At 33.4% G+C, this 20,633-nt stretch overlaps 1 protein-coding gene across 1 annotated transcript in view; it reads right to left on the bottom strand.

Moving 5' to 3' along the window:
* The window catches only part of LOC107441087 (gonadotropin-releasing hormone receptor), a 143,064-nt gene that overhangs the window by 11,100 nt on the left and 111,331 nt on the right, over window positions 1-20,633 (bottom strand). Inside the window, exon 2 of the mRNA XM_071180700.1 lies at window positions 2,737-2,920. Coding sequence (XP_071036801.1) covers window positions 2,737-2,920 — 184 coding nt within the window. The remainder of the gene's footprint in view (window positions 1-2,736; window positions 2,921-20,633) is intronic.

The raw sequence follows: 20,633 nt of genomic DNA, 5'->3' as shown, positions 1-20,633 counted from the left end.
TCTTCCATATAGTTGCTTTGCATGTTAAGAGTGTTACGTAATCTTGACATCCTTTTTCAGTGACTTATCTCGAAAAAACATTAAAGAAACTAAAATTTCTTTTGCTTGTAGTCGCTGTCGTGCCACAGGTCCCTGGTTCTATCCTCGGGCCGGGCAAGGTTGACTCAGCCTTTCATCCCTTCAGTGGGTCGATAAATGAGTATCAAGCATGCTTGGGAACCTAAACACTGGGGGTTCCGCTTTCGGTTGACCACCTGACCGGAACATCTGCTCCTGCACTTCAGAGCCCAAGGTCAAGAAAACTGAGAAGGGCACAGTAGACCTTGGCCCTCTATGGGCTGTCGCGCCGCTGAGTTTAGTAGTGACTTATTTTAAAAATATTAAATAAACTGAATAATATCTTTTCTGCTAGTAACTTATCACAAAAGAGTAAAATAAACTTTTAAAAAGAGTAAAATAAGCTTAAAAGAGTAAAAGATCTTTTCTGTATTGAGTGATTATCTGAAAAGTGTTAAATAAACTTAATAATATTGTTTCTGTAGAGATTTATTGCATGAAAAGTGTTAAATAAACTTTAATGCCTCTTCTGTTGTGACTTATTATTTCAAAAGTGTTAATTGAATTTAATAATATCTTTTCTGTAGTGACTTATTATTTCAAAAATGTTAATTAAATTTAATAATATCCTTTCTGTAGTTACTTATTATCTCAAAAGTGCTAAATAAATTAAATATTTTTTCTGTAGTGACTTATTATCTGAAAAGTGTAAAATAAATTATATATTTCTTCAGTAGTGGCTTTTCATCTGAAAAGTGTAAAATAAACTTAAAAATATCGTTTCCGTAGTGACTTATTTATCTGAAAAATGTTAAATAAACTTAATAATATCTTTTCTGCCCGTGATCTCAAAAGAGTTAAATTAAATAATATATCCTTTCTATAGAGACTTATTATTTCAAGAAAGTTAAATAAGTGAAATAAGATCTTTTCTGTTGTGACATATTAGATTAAAAGCGTAAAATTACTTAATAATATCTTTTCTGTAGTGATTTATTATTTCAAAAGTGTTAATTAAATTNAAAGAAGTTTTAGTTTACGTTCAGAGCTTAAGTTTATAGGTAAATATTGATAAAATTTGACCTCATCAACTTTAAATGTTAAAAAATAAATTATGGAGTAAGATTATGGGTTTTGGGGTAAAAAGTGCCCAGGACATGAAATCATAATTTTATGATCCTCTGCGGAGGGGTGGCTCATTCGCTATTAGAAGCCCGAGGGTGGACGCTCTGTTCTCTGAGCCATCATTGCTCTATTTTAATGTATTGTAAATCTTTTGTTAATACTTTTATAGGTTATAAGCATGGTGAAGAGAAATAAAATATGTTTATTACTATTTCCCCTTGAAAATCGCGCTTTCTAAGCTTAATTGGAAAAAATAAAAATAATATTAAATCTTTTTGTAGCGTATTTGAAGAGTGTTAATATTTTTTCAATATTTTTTCTACAGTGACTTAATACCTAATTTCATTACTTATTATCTTCCATATAGTTGCTTTGCACGTTAAGAGTGTTACGTAATCTTGACATCCTTTTTCAGTGACTTATCTCGAAAAAACGTTAAAGAAACTAAAATTTCTTTTGCTTGTAGTCGCTGTCGTGCCACAGGTCCCTGGTTCGATCCTCGGGCCGGGCAAGGTTGACTCAGCCTTTCATCTCTTCCGTGGGTCGATAAATGAGTACCAAGCATGCTTGGGAACTAAACACTGGGGATTCCGCCTTCGGTTGACCACCTGACCGGAACATCTGCTCCTGCACCTCAGAGCCCAAGGTCAAGAAAACTGAGAAGGGCACAGTAGGCCTTGGCCCTCTATGGGCTGTCGCGATACTGAGTTTAGTAGTGACTTATTTTAAAAATGTTAAATAAACTGAATAATATCTTTTCTGTATTGAGTGATTATCTGAAAAGTGTTAAATAAACTTAATAATATCGTTTCTGTAGAGACTTATTGCATGAAAAGTGTTAAATAAACTTTAATACCTCTTCTGTTCTGACTTATTATCACAAAAGTGTTAAACAAATTAAATAATGTCTTTTATGTTGTGACTTATTATTTCAAAAGTGTTAATTAAATTTAATAATATCCTTTTTGTAGTTACTTATTATCTCAAAAGTGCTAAATAAATTAAATATTTTTTCTGTAGTGACTTATTATCTGAAAAGTGTAAAATAAATTATATATTTCTTCAGTAGTGACTTTTCATCTGAAAAGTGTAAAATAAACTTAATAATATCGTTTTCGTAGTGACTTATTTATCTGAAAAATGTTAAATAAACTTAATAATATCTTTTCTGCCCGTGATCTCAAAAGAGTTAAATTAAATAATATATCCTTTCTATAGAGACTTATTATTTCAAGAAAGTTAAATAAATGAAATAAGATCTTTTCTGTTGTGACATATTCGATTAAAAGCGTAAAATTACTTAATAATATCTTTTCTGTAGTGATTTATTATTTCAAAAGTGTTAATTAAATTTAATAATATCCTTTCTGTAGTTATTTATTATCTCAAAAGTGCTAAATAAATTGAATATTTTTTCTGTATAAACTTATATGAAAAGTGTAAAATGAACTTAATATTTTTTCTGTAGGGGCTTATCATCTCCAATGTAGATGGTGAAAGGACGAATTGCAAATTTTATGAAGTACAAAATAGATATACATAAATATTAGTTACTTGCAATGGTTGCGAACGTAGTTGCGTACGTGGCCACTAGAATGCAGAGTGGTATCAGAAACATACAAAACAAGCTAACAGAAGTATACAGCTGTTCTTGCCATGCTGCTGTATAAAAGCCGTATGTGACACATTGATAAAATTCTTCAATAAAGGGTCCTTTCACAACTCGAAATATTAGTGCCTAAAATTTAAAATATGACAATTAAAATAAGTTTTCATAATATCATATGAATTTTCTAAACATATTTTTTAAGAAACTTCGTAAAAAATAAAGACCAAAAAATACATTGCATTATTAATATACTCCTATATAGGCTTTAAAAAAATACAAAATAAAAACGTTACCAAAATCTAATGAAACATTAAAGATAGGCGGGAAAAAACATTCATTGAGACCTGTTTGACGGTTGAAAGATGAGATAAGAGTTTGAAAGTTGTAATTAGAACGCTTTCAAGTTTCATTAGACATTCAACCTACTTTAGAAACAACAACGACAGCAAACAAGTATACTTCTCTGTTCCAATCAAAATAACATTTGGGATTAAAAAAATATGGATCGTATCGTATAACGAACTAAAATGTATTATCGCCATTTTTCTACCCTGCTCTACGTAGCAGAGAAGTGGGGATTCAATAGTGGGAGTAGTATTCACTTGGGTATATTTAAAATAAAATTCTTGATAAGAATATATTATGAAATTGCATAAAAACTATATCGAGATAAACCGACTGCAGGTTTGAAATCAGCGACTTCTAAATATTTAAGATGCGAACGAAAAATCTAATGTCACAAAAAATAAAGCGAAATTTAATTTCAGATGCATGAGATTTTTGCCCCCCCCCCGAAGTTGAGGAACCAATTTTTGCCTTTCTTAAACTGAGTTTCCAAACTGGCAGTAAAAAGCAATTTAAAAAATCAAATGTAGAGTGATCCAGGACTATCAATTGCTACCTAATTTGCAAAATATTTAATGGAATGGTAGACAATTAAAAACCTAAGGTTTGAGAATTTTGTTAAAATTGAAAAAGCCTCACCTCGAGAGAGCTGGAACAGAGTGGTATTTCTTAATAAACTTTTGAATCATTTACATGTTGCTGTGTGGAAAATAACTGAAAATCTAATTTACAATAAAAGAAAAAAACGTTGAAACATGTATATAGTAACTACTTAAGGAAATTTTCCTCAAAGCATAAGAGGTTGGCGGTAGGACTGGGCGATATAAGAAATTTTATATCGTGAGGCATCGTCAGTTTTGCATCGCGATATAGCGATGTAATCGTGATACAGTATTTTTGAAATTCATTTACTTGTAAGGCGCAGAAAGCCGGATTTCTATCAAAGCTTCATACTCAGATAGATTTAAATCAATTTATGAATTTGATGTATATGTTTTGCTTAAGAAAGATATTAATGTTATATTTTCTAAAAATGATGGCGCAAATAACGAAAGATTTATTAGTTTAAAAATAAATGATAAAAAAATAATTAAAATTGAAATTTATCAATATATTTACCTAACAATATAGAAAGAAAATTTAAAAAATAAGTTTGTTAAAAATTATCTGTATGCTTAAAGCAAAGTGCTAAGTAAATTAAACAAAAAAAAAAANGGCTTAAATCAGATTTCTGATGCATCGCCTGGAACAAAAGTCGCTGTATCGGCCTGCCGATACAGGCGTTAAATCGATATGTCGCGATATATCGATTTATAGCCCAGTCCTAGTTGGCGGTTTTATTAACCACAGTTGCCAACTGCCCTGGTAACTACAAATAATTTTAAAAAATGTTAGAGAACTATTACTTAAGATCGGTTGATTGTGCCAATATTTTAAAACGTTCAGCACGTATTAATTGTAGCAAAGCAGCGCATGATATAGGGCTGCCAACTTTCTTCATTCTTTGTAAAAATTTATCCTTGTGGTACCTAAGTTTACATTTTAATGTATTATTTCAAATTCATTTGAACTTAGTTTTCACGCCACTAGATATAAAAGATTTTAAAGTTCATGTGCTACTCCGCTTTGTTCTGGCTCTTTCTTGGTGAGAAAATGTTGTCAAAATTACCAAAAAGCCTTGGTTTTTAAATGTCTACTACTCGATAAAACATTTTTCAAAAAGAGTAGTAGTTGGCAATTATGAAATTAAAGTGAAAGACAAATAAGTCTGTTAAATTAATATAGCCCACGTTTAAGCGACCCCCATTTTTTTCCCTTCTGAATATGTTCGAATGCATTTCTGACTCGGCCATCTTGAGGAGATTAAATTTAGTTTAATGGAAAAAAAATCTTCTCTATCAATTACAATCACTGCTTAAGGCTAATATGTATCAAAACGGAAAAGAACAGAAACTAGTAAGAAAACACATCATTATTGTTAAATTTTATTAAACAACATTCTATAAAATTAACATTATTAAAACTAATATTCCATAAAATAACAGAATCAACAAAAACTAGTAAGAAAACACATCATTATTGCTAAATTTTAGTATGATTAAAATATCCATGATTCGTAAGATTTTTTCAACAATTCTAACACGCATCTAGGACTGTTATTTTAACCAAAATAAAGTAAGCAGTGACGAAAACTTTATAATTGAATACCAGAAAGCGACGTCATCGTTGGAGAAATCATGGCGTTGGCCGATTCAGAAGCCAATCAGGTTCAACACAAGCACGCAACGTCACCTACAGGTATCCAATTAAATCTGTTTTAAATCACATAGTTAGTGACGTAGTGTGGGTATCTCGATCCTGATTGGTTATTGAAACGTGACATTTGTTTACGCTAGCAACTGTTCTTTTTAATCTATTTTGAGGAAGTCAAGGCTGTCAAGTACCAATTCTCTTAAGTAACACAGCCTATATTCTTTCACAAAGCTACCACCATATATTTACGCAAAGACAGGCCTGAAGCCATGTCGAACATAAACAAACTAATTATGCATCGAAGTTGCTAGGTACACCAAATAAAAAAAACATCACTGTTACAATTAAATACATAAGCAAATAATACATTTAAGTCAAGTAAAAGAAGTAGACTAGAACGAATTATATTTCAACAAATTTGATTTGCTATACGTCTTTGCATTTATTTAACTCAACGTTAATTAATATTTCAAGTTATGTAGAGAAACTTAGCTCAACTTTAATACTCCATATTCCTGATAAAGATTAGCTGGTGCTAACGTCATAGGTCACAAGTGTGGGTATTGGTTATCTTCTTCTTCTGAAGTGCAAGTACCCAATTAAGAATAGTATGGTCTTATTTTTCTGGCTTATTATAATATGGGCTTATTATTTATATCAGGGTTCCATGTTACTTTCAATATCTAATGCATGTACTGCCCATTCTGAATAATATCTTTTCTNACATCACTGTTACAATTAAATACATAAGCAAATAATACATTTAAGTCAAGTAAAAGAAGTAGACTAGAACGAATTATATTTCAACAAATTTGATTTGCTATACGTCTTTGCATTTATTTAACTCAACGTTAATTAATATTTCAAGTTATGTAGAGCAACTTAGCTCAACTTTAATACTCCATATTGCTGATAAAGATTAGCTGGTGCTGACGTCATAGTTCATATGAGTGGGTATTGATTATCTTCTTCTGGAGTGCAAGTACCCAATTAAGAATAGTATGGGCTTATTTTTCTGGCTTATTATAATATGGGTTTATTATTTATACCATTTATAATTTCTTTATTCGTCTTATATTGAAGTTGACAACGCATACACAAAATTTATTTAACACGAAAGGAAAGCTAAAAATAAATTGTAAAATATTTAAAAACTAGTGATAGAAAACACATTCTAAAAGAAGAAACTATTTGTTTATTCTTTGTATCTAACTATGTAGAGACGATCAGATATATATATATTGCTTGCTTTATTGAATTAGATTAAGCATCCTCTGAGGGAAATATTATTTACTGAGAAGAAATAATCCCTAAAGGGATAAAATGTTTGTTTATTCTTTTCATACGGCCATGTAATGCTGATTTGGCATGTTTTTGTAGCTTTATTGAATTATTTTCAGTGTCGAGTGAGGAAGTATTTACTGGGAACGAAGTTAAAGAGAAAAAAGTAACAAGTGTAATGCTTTTCTGAGAAAAACGAGAAATGGTGATAAAGGGAAACCAGGACAAAAATGGTTAAACTCATTAAACTGATTTATATAAATTTTTAATTTTCTGTTTTTCTTTTAAAAAACTTTTAGGAAAATCAAATTATAAAAGAACAATGCATTTTAAGCTGCGTCATTTTAATTAAAAAGCTCACCTATGAAAAGTCACCTGTCTTTTATGATATCTTTGTATTATAATGTTTCAACTTTTATTTCGCAATCATGGAAATTTGAGTTCTTTTTTATAACCTGAGTTGTAGCTAACGTAAAAGTTTGTACTTCATTTAAACATCAATGAATTACCCCTCCTTTTGGTAAAGCATTTTTACATCTCTCTTGGCAAGATTTGTATAGGTATAAATCCGAACGAACAAATTTTAATATTCTGTGAATAAAGTGCATAAGTGAAGCGTGTGATTCAACCTTGTTAGATTTAAGTAATAGTGACATTACCAATAAAAGCAGTGACGTCATCAGCGAGATGAAATAAGGCTCATGGGAAATTTTTCGCGGAAAAATGGCTCTCGCTTACACTTTGAATGAATAGGATATCAGATGAATAATATTTCATTTTGACATATCTGGAGATCTCTCGAGATGTTATCAATTATGGGAATGTGGAGGTGAATTGGAACGAAATGCGTTGCACTTTGAAGGTAATAGGCACTTCCTTTGATATTAATTTCCAATTGTCAAAATGAATTAAGTGTGTTTTGAACATGCCCCCCCCCATTTTCTAAGAAATAAAGACTGGTAGCTCATTTCTTTTAGATAAACAAATTATTTAATCATTTTATTAGTATTAAAAGACGCCCGGTGGCTGAGTGGTAGCACTTCGGGCTACCACAGGTCATGGATTCGATCCTCGGGCCGGTGAAGGTTGACTCAGCCTTTTATCCCTTCAATGGGTCGATAAATGAGTACCAAGCATGTGTGGGAACTAAACACTGAGGGGTTCCGCTTTCGTCCGACCACCTGACTGAAACATCTGCTCCTGCACCCCAGAGCCCATGGTCAAGAAAACTGAGATGGGCACGGTAGGACTTAGGCCCTCTATAGACTGTCGCGCAACTGAGTTTAGTTTTTTATTAGTATTAAAAACTGTATTTGTTTCGGATATATTTAAATTGCTGCATTCTTAAATCAAATCGATAGGCTAAATAGAAAATTTATTTCATTTTATTCCAAATCTGCTACTGCCATTATTATAAAAGCGCTTTTCTCGAGATTACAAAATGAGAGCCTGGCAGTTGAAATGTTAAGATAAATTTGAGATAATGGCGAATTAATTCCTAAATCTTCTGTTAATCTAAATTAAAAATGTGCTCTTATAACATCTAGGAGGCTCCATCTTCTGCTCGTTAATTCCCCTAAATACTTCTCCCGTGTTTAGGCTTTCAGTTGTAGGAGGCGTTGCCCCAAGTGCCTAGATATTTAATAGTTCAGCTCAGTTCATTTAGAATTACATTCGTAAAAGCCAGCAAAATTAGAAACAATTTGTGAATGACGTCAGTAGGGTACATAACAATAATGCTAAAAATGACCTTTTTTGATGCACCCTTTCTAAGAAACTACTCATGGTACGGCTTTGAAATTGTTTGGGGACATTTGAGATTATATCAGTTGTATGCTGTGATAATGTTTTAGCTTTAACAGGAATACTTTTTCAGTTTTGAAAGATTTTTGATGAATTTTTTTTCCAAAAATCAAAAGTTACAATTTCATAATTTAAAAAAAAACATTTCCTCCAAAGATATGTATTAACAGCATACTAGCCGAATTTCACTGTTTCCGAGAATAGAATTTTCAAGTGGCAGTAAATTAATTACGGGAAAACTATCTGATTCAAATATATGTTTATATTTTGACCAGGTTTTTAATTCGGTATCGTAAAGACTATTAATGTTGTAGTAGACAAACTTATTTTTTAATTATTATTTTAATTCAAAAAATTTAGTGGAATAACATGAATTACGCTACTACTTTAAATACGAAATAAAATCTTCCCACAAAACTGGAAGAGTAAGCAGATATGAAACAGTTAACATTTATAAATACATAATACATAACATTTATAAATACATAAATATTTTGTGAAAAAAAAATTGAAGCAATATCTAGTTTAGATGCTGAGAAAAGTTTCATCGAAAAATGTCAGTTTTATTATTATTGGCATATGCCTTACCAACTCCCCTTAATGATTTTGTTCTGCTTTTTAACACATTGAATGCCATGGGGGTCACCGGTGACCGGCGAAGCCAAGATTATTAGAAACACATAATTCGAGTAAATTTTTAATTTTCTTATATTATTATNTAACAGGAATACTTTTTCAGTTTTGAAAGATTTTTGATGAATTTTTTTTCCAAAAATCAAAAGTTACAATTTCATAATTTAAAAAAAAACATTTCCTCCAAAGATATGTATTAACAGCATACTAGCCGAATTTCACTGTTTCCGAGAATAGAATTTTCAAGTGGCAGTAAATTAATTACGGGAAAACTATCTGATTCAAATATGTGTTTAAATTTTGACCAGGTTTAAATTCGGTATCGTAAAGACTATGAATGCAGTAGTAGGCAAACTTATTTTTTAATAATTATTTTAATTCAAAAAGTTTAATGGAATAACATGAATTACGCTACTACTTTAAATAAGAAAATAAAATCTTCCCACAAAACTGGAAGAGTAGGCAGCTATGAAACAGTTAGTACAGTGTAAACATAAATATTTTGTGAAAAAAATTGAAGCAATATCTAGTTTAGATACTGAGAAAAGTTTCATTGAAAAAGGTCAGTTTTAGTATTATTGGCATATGCCCTCCCAACTACCCTTAATGCTTTTGTTCTGGTTTTTAACACGTTGAATGCCATGAGGTTCACTGGTGACCGGCACTGAGTTTGTTCTTAGCGCCACGAGGGTCACCGGTGGCCGGCGAAGCCAAGATTATTAGAAACACATAATTCGAGTAAATTTTTAATTCTCTTACATTATTATCGTTACTAAAATGGTTTGAAGAAATGAATGCAACATAGAACACACAAAAATAGCTCTATTTATATACACAGAGATGCGAACTTGCTCCGGACAGCGAATAAATATTTTCAAGTGGTAGTTTATCAATTGCGATTTTTGTTTTAATAAATTCAATTTAGTAGATTTTTATCCACAATTCGTAGGCTTATATAATTCACCCCTTTTTTCAGGTATGTTATGCTAAACCTTTCAAAAAACTAGAATCTGTCTAATATTTGCAAATTTAGTTTGTAGTTATTTACAGTCTGGGCAGTCGGGCAAGCGATGTAAAATTAGCGTGACTTTCACCGTGTTAACTGTCACTATATAAATCTTAAGCAAAAATAGTTAAACTTCGCAGTTTTGCTTTTCCTTGGTCTTAAACCAGTGGAATGTGATTTTTTTATATTAAAAGTAGCAGATATTAATAAATAAATATCGATTTTGTCAAAATAAATGAAAAAAAAATATATATATTGGCAGTTTTGTGTCTTTGGAAACACTGGTTAAAAAAAAGACTTCTAATACCCATGATAATTTATAATGACTTCGACCACCCTACAGATGAATAATTTAAATAAACTTACATAAGCATAAACCATATTTTTTGAAACCATTAAATGCTTTCATAGCTAAATTAACTCGAGCTTAATATTTCTTATCTCATTAGACCTATAAAACCTTAACCAGAAAATGTAAGGAACGGCAGCCCAAATGCGGTTTAGTTTCATCAAAAAGTCCTACAGGAAGGCAAATTCGCCTAATACTTGATCCAGGAGCCCCCCTTGTCTTCTGGGTTGGGTTCAAAATTCCAAGGCTATGGAGTAGTCTTGAACTCAAAATTGGGTCTGGTGTTCACCGACTTATAAAATAAAATAAAAAGAATATGACCTGTTATAAGTTTTAGAAAAGCTTCAATTTATTTTTGGACATTTAGTATATATAACAGTATTATTTTAAAATGATTATAAAATCTACTAACTTATACAAAACCTTGAATGGATAGGTTATAATGAGAAATTCTAAACCATGCATAACACCAAGTTGTTTTTATTTCAAATGAAAAACTCTTTCTGAACTAAATTAGGATAAGGACTTTGTGTGTTTGCTTATGTCAATTCTAAAGTTATTCTATAATTTCTCTTTTCCATGAAATCTTCTCCGAACCTATAAAATTTCCTGAAACTATTTGCAATTCTGAGTAATATTCATATGAAGTTTTGGAAATATTATCCTTGTGGATATGAAATATTAAAATGGTCTTTTATATTCAGGTGCGTCGCATTTCAAAAATATATCTTCCCCGTGTTCTACTTTTTATGCGTCGTTAAAAATTAAATTGCCATCCTACGTAAAATGAATGAACCCAGTTGAAGTTTTGTTTTTTAAATTTTTGCGGCAAATGTTCCCTTTCTAGAAAATTTATTTCATTTTAGAATATCTACTGGGAACAAGATGAAAAGAATTTTATAACTTCTATTCAAGGAATTATTTTTTCAAAATAGGCATCAAAGTAATTTAGAATTGGAATGGTTTTTAGAAATATTTATAGCAAATTTGTTTTAAAGCAACTTATAAATAAGACTTAAAGGGCCGTCATAGCCCAGTGGTTGGAGAAATCTTGGGATGTTCGGGGTTCGATCCTCAACCGAGTGCATGCAATATAAGTGCACGTAAAAATCTGTGGAATCGAAAGTTCTGTGGTAGGTCTCTGACAGTACTGTGGGTACGGGGATCTGGAGAAAATTTCTATTCCCTTCAGATCTATGCCTGAATTGAGGAAGAAGCCTCACGAGAGAGTGGTACAGTCATCTATAGGTTAAGTTCTGGGTTGAAACGTACTTTCACCCTAGTGGTGTTTTCTTCCAAACGAAAGGCGCACCTTCCTAACTCAACTCGCAAAAAAAAAAAAAAACAATGACTGGAGAAATTAGCTTGTCAAAGTGTCATTAGAAACAATTAGAGTTATAATAGAAAGATAGTAAATCATAATAAAATTGTTTATAAGTAAACTTATGGATATTTTAACTAGTGCAAATAATCACAGAGAAAAACCATAAAGAAGCTTTTTTGCATTGTTTACCAATATAAATTTCACTATAAAATTAAATATATACTAAAATCTATGAAAATTATTAAAATGTTATGTCATATTAGAAATGTACAGAAGATCTTGATATCTTTCATTATTATATAAGCGTAGAATGATAAAGTTCTAGAGGTATGTTCCAGTAAAATATTTATTTACCCGTTGTTGAACGTTATTTACCGGAAAATTATGTTTATCATTCATTCTTAACGTTATTCTCTACTATTTTTAATTTCTGGATTTTGAATATATTATTTAAACCTGATGGCTGGAATAATAGCTTATTAACATTTTTGTTGTGCCTACCGCTCACCTAAAAATGCGGTACCTTTTTTTTAAAAAAAGAAATAAGAAAGCGGTGGCAGTGATGAGTCACTATGATTATTTATTTTTTGCCAAACAATACGAGCCTTTCAATGAGGTGAGCGGGTTCGAATCCAAGCCATGGCTGGTAGAAGTGAAGTATCCTCAGTGGTAGACGGATCATGGGTTAGAGTCCCTTAGCCGTGAGGCAAGGGGCCTCGTGGTACTCGTGGGAGGTATTCGTGGTCTTCCTCTCCATGTGACTCAAATGCGAGTTAGTTCCTTAAAAAAGTCCTCCACGAAGGCAAAATTTCTCCCAATATTTGATCCAGGAGTTCCCTTGCCCTCTGGATTGGGTTCAAAAGGACAAGGCTGCCGTGTTGAACATTAGTAGTCGTAAACCCAAAGATTGGGTCGGCTGTTCAATGACGGTTATAAAAAAAAAAAAAAAATGACATGATAAGCTACCATAAAACCGAAAGATATCTATGTTATAAGAAAGAATATTTGGATATCTTGCGTTTTAAAATAATAAAGTGGCAGGTTATAGAAAGAAATATCCTCTTGGTATAGGCAAATGTGGAAAGGCTTTTTGCAATTTATCTCATGAAGCGATAGTCTAAATTTTAGTAAAGTGAAGTGATAGACAATTAGAGACTAAAGTTTTAAAAAAAAAATTGGTATTTCTGTACCATTTTAAAGCCCTCACCCACAAGAGATATGGATTGGTTTAGTTTATTGGAGTTAAATACATTTGCAGGCTTGTGTGATCAATTTAGGCTTATAAAAATTCGTCAAATAGAAGGAAGGATAGTACAATACATCAGGGCTACAGCGGGATTCAAACATGCTACCTCCAAACTTCGCTTAGCGTTTGGCGGGTGACATCGCTCGCCCACGGGGGCCCCAGGTCAGCCGGAATAAAGTGGTGTTTCATACGAACTTTTAAATTATTTACATGAAGTGGTGTGTAAAATAAATAAAAATTAAATTTACAAAGCAAAAAATATTACATTAAAACATTAACTTCTACTAGAATTGCTTTCTTCCTAAAAGCTTAAAAAGGTGTCAGCTGTATGTGCTACGACAATTTTCATGTAGGTGTTTTAATGCAGGGTGTTCCGTAAATTCTGGGACTAGGAGAGAAAGGGAACACTATAAGGATTAAGAATTTCACCGTAGCCCATGCCCGGAAACTTCACTGTACGCCACTAGGGGCGCTTTCCTTTTGTGAACCATTTCTTCGTATGCTTTTTAACAGGTATTTTTATTTACGCAAATTATGTATACTTAAAATTTTTGTCTAAAATTTCATTTTAATATTTTCAATATTAACTGTTTAAACGCAATTCAATGATTTGTTGATTAACTTGATCATCTCGCCAAATCATTAAATTCTGATAAAACAGCTAATTTTGATCCCATTTGAATGTAATTTTCTGCTAACCGTCGTTGAACAGCAGATCCAGCTTTTTGGGCTTACGACTACTAACTCTCAACTCGTTAGCCTTGTATTTTTCAACGCAATCCAGAAGACAAGGGAACAACTGGATCAAGTACTGGGAGAAATATGCCATCGTGGAGGACTTTTGAATGGAATTAACCCTCATTGCATGGAGAAGAAAACCACGAAGGCAAGGGAATTCTAATCCATGATTCGTCGAACACTGAGGATATGTTACGTTAGCATTGTGGTCGATGCGAGCCGGGAGTGGAATTTGTTTCAACCAGCCGGAAAAGGATTAAAATCCGGTTCACCATATTGGAAGGCTAACACTCTATCCTTTCAGCTTTCACGGCTCTCTACTGTAATTATATTATTTTATAACTGGGGGTGATTCCGGCAAAATTAAAAATTCCTAGTGCACTTTAGCATCCAAATAGAGTCTCGATGCTGCCATCTAGTGTGGCAGAAACTAGACGTCCAAATTAATATGACCAACGGTATCTCACCCATTGTGGTGGTCCTGAAAGAGTGGATACCACCTCTGGAGAAAGCACTAGGTCTGCTCATCGGCAAGACCGATAATGCAGCTTATTAGAAATAAAAAAAAAAAAATATTTGGTGGTGAACAGTCGGCCCAATTTTTGGGTTTACGACTACAAATGTTCAGCTTCATGGCCTTGTAATTTTGAACTCCCTTCAGAAGACAACGGAACTCCTGGATCAAGTATTGGGAGAAATTTGCCTTCCTGGAGGACTCTTTATGGAACTAACTGGTATACGCATTGCTTGGAGAGGAAAACCACGAAAACCTCCCATGGTTAGCCTGACAGCAAGGGGACTCTAACCCATGATCCGTCTACCACTGAGAATATTTTAGGTCAGCACTGTGGCCGGTGTGAGCCAGGTGCATGGTATCGATCCGCCATCGCTGAGATTCAAATCCGGCTCACCTCAATGGACAGTAAACGCTCTTTCCCTTGAGCTACTACGACTCTCTGCTATACTTATTTAATTTTACAATCGTCGGTGAACAGGTAGCCCAATTTTTGGGTTAACGACTGGGAATGCTCAACTCTGTAGCCTTGTAATTTTGAACGTACTCCAGAAGACAAGGGAACTCCTGGATGAAGTATTGGGAGAAACTTGTCTTCGTGGAGGACTTTTTAATGGAACTAACTCACATTTGCATTACTTGGAGAGAGAAAACCACGAAAACCTCCTGACGGCAAGGCAAATTTGACTTCTTGTAGGACTTTTTTTTTTAATAAAAATAAGCTGCTTTTGCGTTGCCCGGAGAGGAATACTGCAAAAATCATTCCACGATATGCCTGACGGCAAAGAGACCTTATCCCATAATCCGTCTACCACGGAGGATATTTTACGTCAGCACTGTGGTCAGGGCAAGTCGGATGCGGATTTCGTATCGACCAGCAATTGCTGGGATTCAAATCCGGTTCACTTTATTGGCTCCATCCACTGAGCCACCACGACTCTCTGCTATATTTATTCGAAAACATAATATTGCGTGACATTAAGATATTTTAAGTAAATAGAAGTTACAATGCACATAATTAAAATGTTATAATAGGGAAGTGCCATTAATAATCCTTATGCCGTGACCTTATTTCCTCCATTTACGGCACAAATGCCGTTGGCTGGGCAATAACGGGTTTTAAGTACCGTTTCATGATATTTATGGTTTTATAACGATAAAATAGTAAGTAAGTTACATTGCTTTATCCTATTTTCGTTTTATAAATTTGTGCCCAGTTAACACTTGCAATTAAAATAATGAATCAAAATAACTATTTAAAATTATATAGCAATGCTAGTATTCAACTATCTACACTATTGCTAAGCAATCACTTCAGTGCAAAATATTAACGAGTTCTTGTTGCATCCAAAAATTAAGTAAAAATTCAAACGGAACGAAATCATATGGTTTAAATTTTAATAACCTTTTGAATTTGGAAGCCTAGGACTAAGTTTGTGTTTGAAAAAATTTAGGGATGTTTTTATTGAACAAATTTTAATGCAATAATTTTTTTCTCATTAAGAAACTAAAATAATTACCCAGTCATCGTTGGGTTTAGAAAGTTAAGCGAGCAGGGAGTGAAATTCCCTTAGCGTCCATTAAAAAATAAATAATAATGAAGTCATTTAATCAATTTATAAAGGGAAACTAATTGATCTAAATCGTAATTTATTAGTCGTAAAATCGCCATTCACCCCCATTAAATTTCCTAGCTATAATTAAAACTTATTCCCTGAAATATGAACATAAGAATTTTTTCCACTATTTTAGATTGCTTCAAGAATAAATAATAAAATGGGTTTTATGCATTTGCAACAAAAAATAGTTTTATAACAATTTGATTAGAGTTTTAATCTGATGCAAAGTGCTGGTTACTGTTTTAATTATTACACACTATCTATCAAGAGAAGGTCGTTTCTAAGTAGCAACTACAACACTGTGTTTTAATTATTTACGAACGGAAAAGAAAGATAACGGAAATTGGATCAATCAAGTAGAAACTTCTCGAACTAGTTTCTAGCCTCGGTGAATGAATGCGTAGGACGACTAAAAATTGTTTTAATTAATCGAAAGGAAACATGATAAAGCATTTTACTTGGCATGTCCATTAAAAAAGGGACGAAATAAAGTAGCTACACGTAATGAGGAAGAATTGAAGCGGGTGATTTTACCTAAGAACTGAAGATATCTTTTATGCCTAAGAACTAAAAATATTGTCGATAATCGATAATTTACTTACTTTGTAATAGAGGTTATAGCCATAAAAAGTTGAGACTAAAAATTATGCGATGAAAGTATATCCTAGAACATTTGAGGTTTTGGGGAAATATTTTTTCAGTAGTGGTGATCCAGAGCAGTAAGTCTTAAAATAAATGGAATTTTTTAAACATTTTCAACATTTAAAAGGAAACCTTTGTTTATCAATATGTTATGACAAATTATTGTCTTATATTTTTGTATAATACCTTTATTATTATAAACAAACGCTTTTTCAATCCAATATGAAATAAATTCTGATTTCTCCAAAGTGCGGCATCATTTGCAAGTTTTACGCGATTAGGAATCACATCTTTAGTTAAAAATCGTATGATTTTAGAAACAAAGGCAAAATATAATTTATCAATTTAAGCACTCGACGATGTACTGGACGTGTAGTCCGATTAATTAGATCCTACACATCTACCTCTTAGGCTTTGATCCTTATACTTCCGGGACTACTCAAACTTCCAACATGAGTCCTAAAATTTTTTAATTATCTTTACAATTTTATCTTTTATCCTTTTCGTCAGTTTTAACAAATCATCTATTTTAACAAATCAACCTTTGCTGCTTTTATCAACCATTTGGATTTGTGACAAGTCTGAACACTATGGACTTCTCATTGTTTCTGGATTGTCATTGCAACTTGGAGCTCTCCTGGAGCAATGCCTTGCCAACACCTGGGACTTGAATCTTTGTGACTAAATTAACTCTTTGTTTCTGGTGATTTAGGACGCTATGGTCTGCGTGTCTTGTTTCTTGCCATTTGGCTTCTGGTTTTTATATTGGCATTTTGCCACTTTACATACTTTTACTTTTTAACTTTTTAAACCTTTAAATTGCCTTTTTATGAGGGTCTTTGGACCTGGGCTGGCACCCCTTGATAATTTTTAATTCTCCACTGTTGTAAATTTTATGGTAATTTTATGGAATATAAGGGTCTTTTGGCCTAGTTCCATATTGGCCTGCGGGCCAGTTCTTAGAATTTTAACATTTATTTCACGAACCTTTTTAATAATTCTCTTACATGGCCTGCATGCCACCTTTTAGCTTTTCGATTTCGTATTTGTAATGAATTGTGTTGAAGCTGTTATCTAGCTCTACAGCCATTCTTCGTAATTTTAACGTTTTAGTTTCAATAAATGCCACGGGGGGCTACGCCGGGTCGTTCGGACTTGCGCCGGCATGCTTGATTGCGTTTTCCACGCTGGGGGGAGATCTGTCGCGGCGACGAGCTCACGATTTTCCCGTAAACCCGATTATGGGGGGCCGGCGGGGTACAGATATAACTAATCAATTTAAGCATACAATTATTTATCCCTTAGAGCAGACGATTATTTTATGAATCGCAGCGTTGACATATTACAAATGATACATTTCTGATTCCACTACGTTTTGAGTTACTTTCCCTCCCGTTTACAATAAATTTCGTACTCAATAAAGAAGTTCTTATTCAGGAATTTTAAGATAAAGATTTTTTTTTTTAAAAAATTCAGTTGATTTCATTATATCCTGCCTCTACCCGGGTCTTGATATTAATGTCAACTTTCTTTTTAACTATCGTTTTCGTTATGTATCATCGGGTATGCATATATTGCAAATATTTATCATCCCTAGAAAACTGGGGCATAGCACGCGTCAGTAAGTTTTGAAGGGGATGCTGGCGAGCCAGATATAACTTGCTGGCGAACCAGATGCTGGCGAACGCGCTTTACCGACTCTATAAGAAGTCTTAAATTACGCAAATAATCCGCAATAGTAGGCTGAGATGGCTGGGCCATCTATGGAGAAACCCTGAAAATAACACCATGAGAATCGTCACCTTTAAGAACCCCGACGGGTCACGTCCCAGAGGCAGACACCCTACTAGATGGCTCAACGACATCGAAAATAAACTGAAAACCCTAAAGATTAGAAGTTGGGAGGAAGTTGCCATGGATAGGAGGCGCTGGCATCTGTCAGCTGTTGAGGCAGCCAAGGCTTACAAAGGGCTGCTGCGTAGAAGAAGAAGAAGTTTTTTTATCAATTTTTGTACTCGGCGGGAAGCAAACAAAATGTAATCTGCTGTGATTGAAAGTTTGCCAAGTTTTGTTTATGAGTCCTGCTGTTTGATTGTGGTCTGTTCCGTTGTTGTTGTTGTCGTGTCTATGCATACAGTGCTAGTGCAAAGATTAGAGTCCTCCAAAAGTCTTGATAACGAGATTTGCAAGTTCTGGAGCCCGATGGCCATGGAGAATTTCGATGGGGGTGCTCCAAGTTGAAAGAGGGAGTCAATAATGGCCTGGCAGTCAAAAACATGGTCTGGAGTTAGTTGCAAATGAGGACAGTACTTGCAGATGGGATAGGATTTCATATTGGTGCGGGAGATCTTCATACCTTTGAAATGTCCAGTACGTAACCTAGTTATTGCAGGGGAGAGGTTTCTTGGGAAGTTAAGATCGGGGATCGTTGCCTTGCTAAAAAGCTGGTTGTATATCCTTCGTCTGGCGACAGCATTCGCAAAGTGTTCCGTGCGATTGTAAATACGATGGTTGACGAATTTACATAGAAAAAGAGTAAAAAAAAGTGAAAGAGATGCAGATGATTTTGCAGATTAGGAAGATGTGNCACGAATTAATCTCAGTCCCGGTTGTTGGGCTGCCCGCCTGTTCGCTTCCCGTTATTTTGACAACGTTTTGTTGTTTTATCTATCTCATTCGCTTTTTAATTCTGTTTTAATCTATTTATTCACTACATTGTGCTTTTTAATTGGCTTATTTACATTGCCTTTCCTTGCTTTGCAAATTTTAGCGTCTCCTTTTAATTGTATTTGATAATTGTTTGTTTTACCACTTTACTCTCGGAGCATTTTAATTATTTTACTGCTGTTGCCATCAGACTCTGTAATGTTTACATAATGTTACTCTGTAATGTTACTTTTTTGTAGTTTATGTACTTTTTTGTTTTCTTGATTTTAATAAACATTTACCCGTATGCCCTAAATTGGGGCAGGTCGGGGTAAATATTTCATAATATAAAATTAAACTGGGTTAAGGCGCATGTGGGCATCCAGGGCAACGAAGAAGCTGACGAAGCAGCCAAGATGGCCATTGGGTTAGACACGGTGGAACTCCAAGGGCTGAGGACCCCAAAACAGGTTAAGAGTAAACTGAGGGATAGTATCCTTATTAAATGGACAGATGAGTGGAGGAACTGTCCAAAAGGGAGGCAAACCTATGATCTCATTAAAACACCATCAACTAAAAGGTTACTTACAAACGTTTACCTAAATCAATTCATTACTGGCCACGGAAAGTTCGGAGTGTATCAAAAAAGGTTTTTCAACAAAAGTGGTATTTGTCAATATTGCACGGAAGAACAAACCATTCACCACCTACTTTTTGATTGTGCACGCTTCCGGGCACTCCGAGGGGATATCTTTACTAATAAAACTGAGCATCAGATCTTCTCAAGTAATGACTGCAAAAATATCGTCAAGGAAAGCATTAGGGTCACACTAGAACAGGGATGGCGAACCAATGGCACGCTTGCCATTTATGGCACGTGACACAATATTCTGGGCACGCCACCGATCACGAATTTTACTATAAAGCGTATTAACAATTAAATTGAAATTCACAAAAACAAAAAAACAATTATTAACAAAAAAATTTACAATTAATTCCAAAAAGCATTTAATAACCATAAAAAACAAGCAAACAATAAATAACTAGCAAAAAAAAATTTAACAGTCCCTGCTTAAACTAACATCTTACAACCTAATAAGTTAGTTGTAATCTAATCTGCAACAACAGAGGTCACACTGATGTTACTTTAAGTTGAATTACGCGTACAACTGAGGCATTGCAAAATGCTTTTTTTTTCCATAGTAAATAAAGAGTTTTGAGTTGATAGTATTTAGTATTATTATTTTCCCAATAATCACAAAGTCAAAATGATTTGACGGTACGTCTATGACCTCATTAAAGTCCCATAATAAGGGTCTGTAGACCTAATATAAGGATCTTTTGATTCGGCTGTCTATTGCTCAAAACACAACCAGTTTTTACTTACTTTATCGCTATGCATTGTTCTTTATCTTTCTTGTGTATTGTAAATTTTGTATCTGA

The sequence above is a fragment of the Parasteatoda tepidariorum genome, chromosome 5 (genome assembly GCF_043381705.1).
Source record: "Parasteatoda tepidariorum isolate YZ-2023 chromosome 5, CAS_Ptep_4.0, whole genome shotgun sequence".
NCBI lineage: Eukaryota > Metazoa > Arthropoda > Arachnida > Araneae > Theridiidae > Parasteatoda > Parasteatoda tepidariorum.
Note: the sequence above shows the minus strand (reverse complement) of the source record. Positions and strands in the feature narration are given on the sequence as shown.